The 6,369-nt window shown below is 40.1% G+C and overlaps 1 protein-coding gene across 10 annotated transcripts in view; it reads right to left on the bottom strand.

The window, feature by feature from the left end:
* Positions 1-401: 401 nt before the first annotated feature.
* The window catches only part of NAV3 (neuron navigator 3), a 576,126-nt gene continuing 570,158 nt past the window's right edge, over positions 402-6,369 (bottom strand). For 9 of the 10 annotated variants that reach the window (XM_076333407.1, XM_076333424.1, XM_076333396.1 and 6 more), the window contains 2 exons: positions 5,306-5,509; positions 402-3,099 (listed from right to left, as the gene is read on the bottom strand). In XM_076333407.1, coding sequence (XP_076189522.1) covers positions 2,980-3,099; positions 5,306-5,509 — 324 coding nt within the window. In that variant the 3' untranslated portion in view covers positions 402-2,979. The remainder of the gene's footprint in view (positions 3,100-5,305; positions 5,510-6,369) is intronic. The other variant, XM_076333369.1, reaches the window with a different exon arrangement.

Genomic DNA, 6,369 nt, shown 5'->3' with positions numbered 1-6,369 from the left:
ATAATTCTACTTTCTTTCTTTGAATTCTATTAAATTGTATTGATGTACACCTGCTGAGGAAGTAGCCTTAAGTCCTTCAAGTTTGAAAATAAGGCACCAGTTTTGTATGGGTTTATCACCACTGAAATCAATATCCTTGTATTTGAAGATAATCTTGAGAACGGGGAGACTGTAAAGTTGTTTCTGAACTGCACAAGCTGTTCCCACCATGGAAAGAGCCATTCAAAAACCATACCGAATCACTAGAACTAGAAACAGTACTTAATTTTGCTTCTACAGAGATTAGTTCTGCTGAATACAGAAAATTACATCCTTCAGTTTGTCATTTTGTTTATATGTTTTTATATTTGAAATAATATCTAACCATTAAGTGGTCCTGACTGCAAAAACACCAGACTGTGTTTTCAATAAATAATTCCACTTTAATGGCAAAGTAATAATTTAGACAGATACAGTGCGCACACCTGCAAAAAAATATACGCAAGCTGGTTTACAAGCTAGAGGAACAATAAACCAATAGAAAATACATCATCCAGTTAAGTCCGATGACACCAAATACTTATTATTAGGGCTTTACAAAGACTACAAAACTTTTCAGATGATTTATTTCACTGTTTCTGTCTATTTACATGATATGTTACATCAAAAATGTACAAAATATAAAATGTGTACAGACAAATGTTTCACAAACAATTTCTGAGTTGTAAACTAGGTGGACTCACTGAGATGTATTGCAGGAAGTTTTGTATATGTGATATTGTGTGTTTGTGTGTTAAATATGGCAGGAAAAGATTTGCAGGTTTGCTCAGAGCACAGGTACAGGAAAGAGCAGCTTTCCTTTAGTTCTTCGAGTCAGTCAAGGTGTACGTGCTGACGTTTCGCAACAGAAATGGATCCAGATTTGGGGGGCACGATGTTGGTCTGACTGAATCCTACATGCATAAAATCAGTTAGAGTTTTATTAGGGCGATAGCACCGTGTAGGAACCTCTAGATTCAGCGATGCAGCTCAGTGCCATTTGGAAACTGCATTGATTTATCTTTGTTTTACAGCGAGTGACCACAGGGTGGCCACAAAGAGTTAATAGCACCAAATACACATCCTGAAGGTAACATCCATGGAGGTGTACAGTACATGTCTACACAATGCCAAAGCCCTTAGATACCTTCTTGTTTATATGCACCTATTTTAACCGGACGCCTCTTGTGGTAAAAGAGCGTTTCCGATTATTCTGAGCAGTTTGAATGCAATCTGGTTGTAGCCTGCCGTGACATATGCACCTAAAACATTTTCAGATTTTTTCCCCCCAAAATGTATTGGCTTTGTATAGATATTGAAACATGCTCACTGTAGCATTGATAGTTCCTGCATAGTCATAACAACTGTAAGTACAGGACAAACACACCAGGTAATAACAGCTTTAAGGTTTGCATTCTGTATTTGTTTGCAACGTACAGGAAATCTCAGCAAGTGAAACATCTCTTAACACCAACAGAATAAAATACAATTTTTTTTGTTTGTTTGTTTGTTTTCAATTTGATTTGTGCAAGGCTTTTTTTTTCTTTTTTTTTTTTTCTTCAATATTTACAATACCCACCCAGTAGACTGTGCAAAACCAACCCACTTTTACAGTATAAACTCTTCCTCTTCCACAGTGGACATCACTGCTTCAGTGTTCTTTTATGCTGAATTCTTCATGTACAACAATAGCAATCAAAACAACATGCTAAAACTAGAAAAAGGAAAAAAAAACCATATATTTGTGCTCATGCTGCATCAAGTGCATCCAGCTCTGCTGGATAAGAATTCAAAACATCTATCCTCCAAAAACTCCATTCCATGGGACCAAATGGATTTGAGCTGATTTTCTCAGCGTTTAGGTGGCAGTGGAAGTGGGTTTGGGTTCCTTGTGTATTTCTGAGGGTAGGCAGAGCAATCTATTCACAAGATAAAAATATTATATAGCAACTGTTCTTTCTCCTATCCATTTCTTTAAAAAATCATGATATACAGATATGAGGCTATTGTGTTAACTGACGTTCTCTCATTAGTAAATGAAGAAAAAAACAGTGTAAATTACCAATGGTTTAGGAATTAAACCAACTGTAAAACTGTTCTAGAAATCTGTTTTAAGGCAGTGAGACAGCACCATAAGAAATGTTCCTTCTTTCACTGAAAAGGCTCAAACAAATGAAGCCCTAAAAAGCCTTTAATCAGTGTTGGTTAATAATTGGTATAAAACTGTTGTTAAGGAGTGGGCAGGTGGTTAAAAAAGACCTTTGTGGTAAAAACAACTTTATAAAATCTGTGACTTGTGTACTAAAAACTTGATGGAACGCATCACCGTGACCATGGCAGTTAGAATTAAATTGGCACTTATCCAGCATATCACAGTCATGTTTTCTGGTGATTACACAATACTGTTTGTGCTTTCTGAGTTACTATCATCATCTTTGACTCGTTTTGGAATGGGCAGTAGCGTACAACGCAAACACCACTGCAGTCCTGTGACCAGCACCATGTGGCACAACAGAGGTTAGAAGAGAATTAGAAGACCGCATTGTTCATGCAGCGCCTCAGGGTAAACTAAAGGAAAAAAACAAAACAAGTTGCACTGTAAACTTGTACAGAGAAACAGAGACAGAGAGAGAGAGACAGAGAGCGAGAGAAAGAGGAAAAAGGAAAAAAAATATTCCAGTTTGGCTAACACGTGTGCAATCTGCTTAGATGCCCTCGGTCTAGGGCCCTTTCCAGTTGACAAATGGAGTCTCACTTGGCTCCATAGGTATTGAAATGCCTTGAAATTAAACTAATTCAAGCTTTCCACTTCAATTTTTCTTCCTGACTTTGCAGAGTTAGGTCTCCTGCCTACCTACAACACACCATTCTCACTCGGGGACCTCAGCTTGCTGCTTTAATACTGGCAGTGGTCTAGTGGAAACAGATTTTACCATAATCCTCCACCAAGGTTTGTCCCTTTCAGAGGGTTGATTCAAGGGATGAATCCAAAATGTCGTCATGGTGGCTGGTGCTATCACTGTCACAGCTTTGTGCGCTCGAATAGTTGGCTGCCTCTTGAAGCCTCATTAGCATGTTCATCTGAAAGAAGAAAGCGATGTTTACATACTCTCGTCTCATTTAATGCTGCAGTGACCGTGTTAAAATTTAATTAAGCTCCCTTGCTGTATGAGGTGTGCTGGTATCTAGCTGAGGGTACCATACAAAAGGATTTCAGAAAGGGCAGGGTGTCAGCGGCTCCTCCTGGCACCCTTTTCATTGCCTTCTGGTCTTTAAATAGAAGTTTAAAGGTCCAAAGAACCAAAGGAATACAATGGAGCTGCCTGATAACTCTCTTTAATTCAGGGGTGAGACCGGCTGCAGCTGCAACACCGGCAGGGGAAGGAAGCCATATCACAGCTGGACATCTGGGCCCATATTTGGAGACAGTCAAGCTTCCAGATAATTTTTGGATGGCGTAGACACACTACATTGGAAAAGCAACTGAAAACATAATCACACTAACATACCCCCTCTGCAAGAGAGAGACAGGGAGGGAGCGAGAGAGAGGGGTGGAGCAAGGCCAGCTGCTTCATAAAAGAGTCCCATCTGTTGTCGAGGGGCTGACCTCAGCAGGGGAGCAGCAACAGATCCTCCTACCCAGGAGAGGAGAGTCCCCATGTAATTTGGGGATTATTAGAACCTGAAACCCATCTGAAAAATCATCAAAAAGCAGCATTAAGCCCCAGAAAATTACTTGGATGCTTGATGCTTAACTCCGTGTAATGATCAGGATTGTATTTATAAAACATCCACTTCTGCCAGCATGCTCAGGGCTGCAGGCAATGTTGACATCGCTTTAGAGTTTTTCAAGGAACAATTACGCTGTCATTACAAAAAAGCAGGCAATGAAAAACCAAAGAGAAAGAGGTATTCTTGTGTGTTTGTGTTAAGCCCCTTCTTCCAGTTTGCTCAGGAATCCTTACATCTCTATGGTTTCAACCTGCACAGCTTGTAAAGTTTTCTCTAGGCAATGAACAGCATTTAATACTCTTTAATGCTACCAGGTAGCTTTTGCTGAAGGTTTAATAGGTATCCACGTTTGAGAATACAGGATACATGAGGTGGGCGTGCAATACAGCCTGCACATGACATGTCCTGTTTCCACAAGGGCAGTGTCTATCTCCCCGTGAGCTCCACCACAGGCAGGGACAAGCCCTCCATTCACAAGTTTCAAGCTTCTGATATTTAGTCAGATACAGATACTGATCACAGTGTGCAGGGAGCAAGGGTGACAGGAGACTGAACTCAAGCTGCCCAAGTGTTTTCACCTTAGTGGAGATGATGCATACGTGCTGGAAGCCTGGCCAATACACCCACTGGCAGCCCAAATCACAGGGTCAAACAATCACCCCAAAGCTTATGGACTGGGAGACAGGGGATCAAATGAGGTGATTTTCTACACTTCTTCAGGATGCAAGGTCTGGTTTTGGATACCAAACACTTCAGTGAGGCTGAGGAGTCATTTTCTTAGCACTGATAAGAGTAAAATTCATTTTCCTCTGAGAAATTCCCTTTTCCAAGGGCTGCCTGTATTCCAGAAGTACAGTTCTCTAAAACGGTATTTTGAATTGTGATAAAGGCAGTCCATAGAGAAAGCACTATACAAGAATAGCAGTTCAATACATGCAATTTAATAGTCCGTTATCAGAGGAAGCACTGGTAAACCCAAACGTCTGGGATCATATTTAAATAAAACAATACACGGCATTGAGGGAAATCAACCTCTTATCTTTTAATGCCACCACACTTGCATTCCTTTTACATTAAGATTGTTATACAGTCATCAGTTATCTTGAAATGTTCTGAGGAATGAGAGGATGGCTGTCTAATTTGCATTTCCACTAAATCCTCTGTGATAGACAAGTTAGTTAATGCGAATTTCTCAGTCCTTCATTTGTAAAATGTAGATGAAGGACTGCCCAACCTAGAAAGGTGTTTTTAGAATAAACTGATTAATAAGTTGCTGAAGAGTGGTACCCAAACATTATAATGATGAAGACCAGATACATTTCTGGGCAGATGGAAAATGCAAACAATTTAGGGACATATTAACATGATGGTGATACCTGCCCTCCTGCTAGATTTTCCTTTTATTTTCAACCTTTTTAATAAATTATAGTAGAATTCATTTTAAAAGCCTATTTTGGAACAGGTACACAGTAGTTTTTTACTGTACAGTGTACAATTTAACATGTGACAGCAAAGTACATACTGAAAAGTTTTTTCTCCAAAGTTTAAATCTTACCAAGGGATCCCCCTCTGTATCAGTCTGTGGAACGTGCTTTGAAGTTGTTCCTTCTTTTGCTGATGCATAACCTTCATAACCAACATCTTCTGGTCTTAACTGAAGTAATGATGGCCACTCATGCTGTAGAGATGCAGAGCTCCATGGATAGGTATCAGCTACCCACTTGGAGGGATCCTCCCAGGGTGCCCTCTTACCGTACATCTGTATTATGGATATAACACAGGTAAGTATCCTACAGAGTTTTCAGTACCAGTTGTAACAGCAGACAAAAGTCATCAAAAACATCTAAATCATTGTAGTAAATGGTTTGCTTTCAAATGTGCTCAGCACTCGGATATGAGAAGACATTCAAAAGACCTCATCTCCATTAATTCTCCTTCAATACGCAGAGCGGCTGCAAGTTGAAAAGCACTCCAAAACTAGTGATACTTGCAGGCAACAGTGGGAGCCACAAGTTTTTGATACAATGTGAAATGAGACCTTTAGGTAATTTGCTTAAGGCGTATGAGTGAAATTAACTCAGACCTATCTAAAACATTCAAGTTAATTGGATTTTGTTTGAAGTGAATTAGGAAGTGCCAGTACAGATTTTTCTCTTCTCCTAGCAAAGCGGGATGCAGAAGCAGACATCTGTCCACACCTTAAGTTTGAGGTCTTTCACAAGGTTAAGAGAAGAAATTCACAAAGGATAGGTTTTCCCTACTATGAAGCACAAATATGCTTACGAATCTGGGAGGAGGACAGAGGAAGGCAGAATGAGAATATTTTAAGTTTAGGAGGTCTGGGAGCTTCCTTACTAAAATGCACCCTTCCCCACATTGTTGTTCACAAGCAACGTGTTAACTGAGAGCCCCTTGGTTGCTGCTTTACAGATTTCCTTTAGCTGTGACAATGACACATTGGGATGGGGAGCCAGTCACCAGGACTGTCTGTGATTTTTCCTAGCTCAAACAGCCTCACGCAATCCAAGGAACAGCATAATATTGGCAGGGCATACACTCACGGAGCATTTAGATGGGCTGCACTCCTAAAGGGAGTTAAACAGTGAAGGATTTTAGTGC

The sequence above is a fragment of the Aptenodytes patagonicus genome, chromosome 1, assembly GCF_965638725.1.
Source record: "Aptenodytes patagonicus chromosome 1, bAptPat1.pri.cur, whole genome shotgun sequence".
NCBI lineage: Eukaryota > Metazoa > Chordata > Aves > Sphenisciformes > Spheniscidae > Aptenodytes > Aptenodytes patagonicus.
This window is presented reverse-complemented; position numbering and strand designations above follow the sequence as displayed.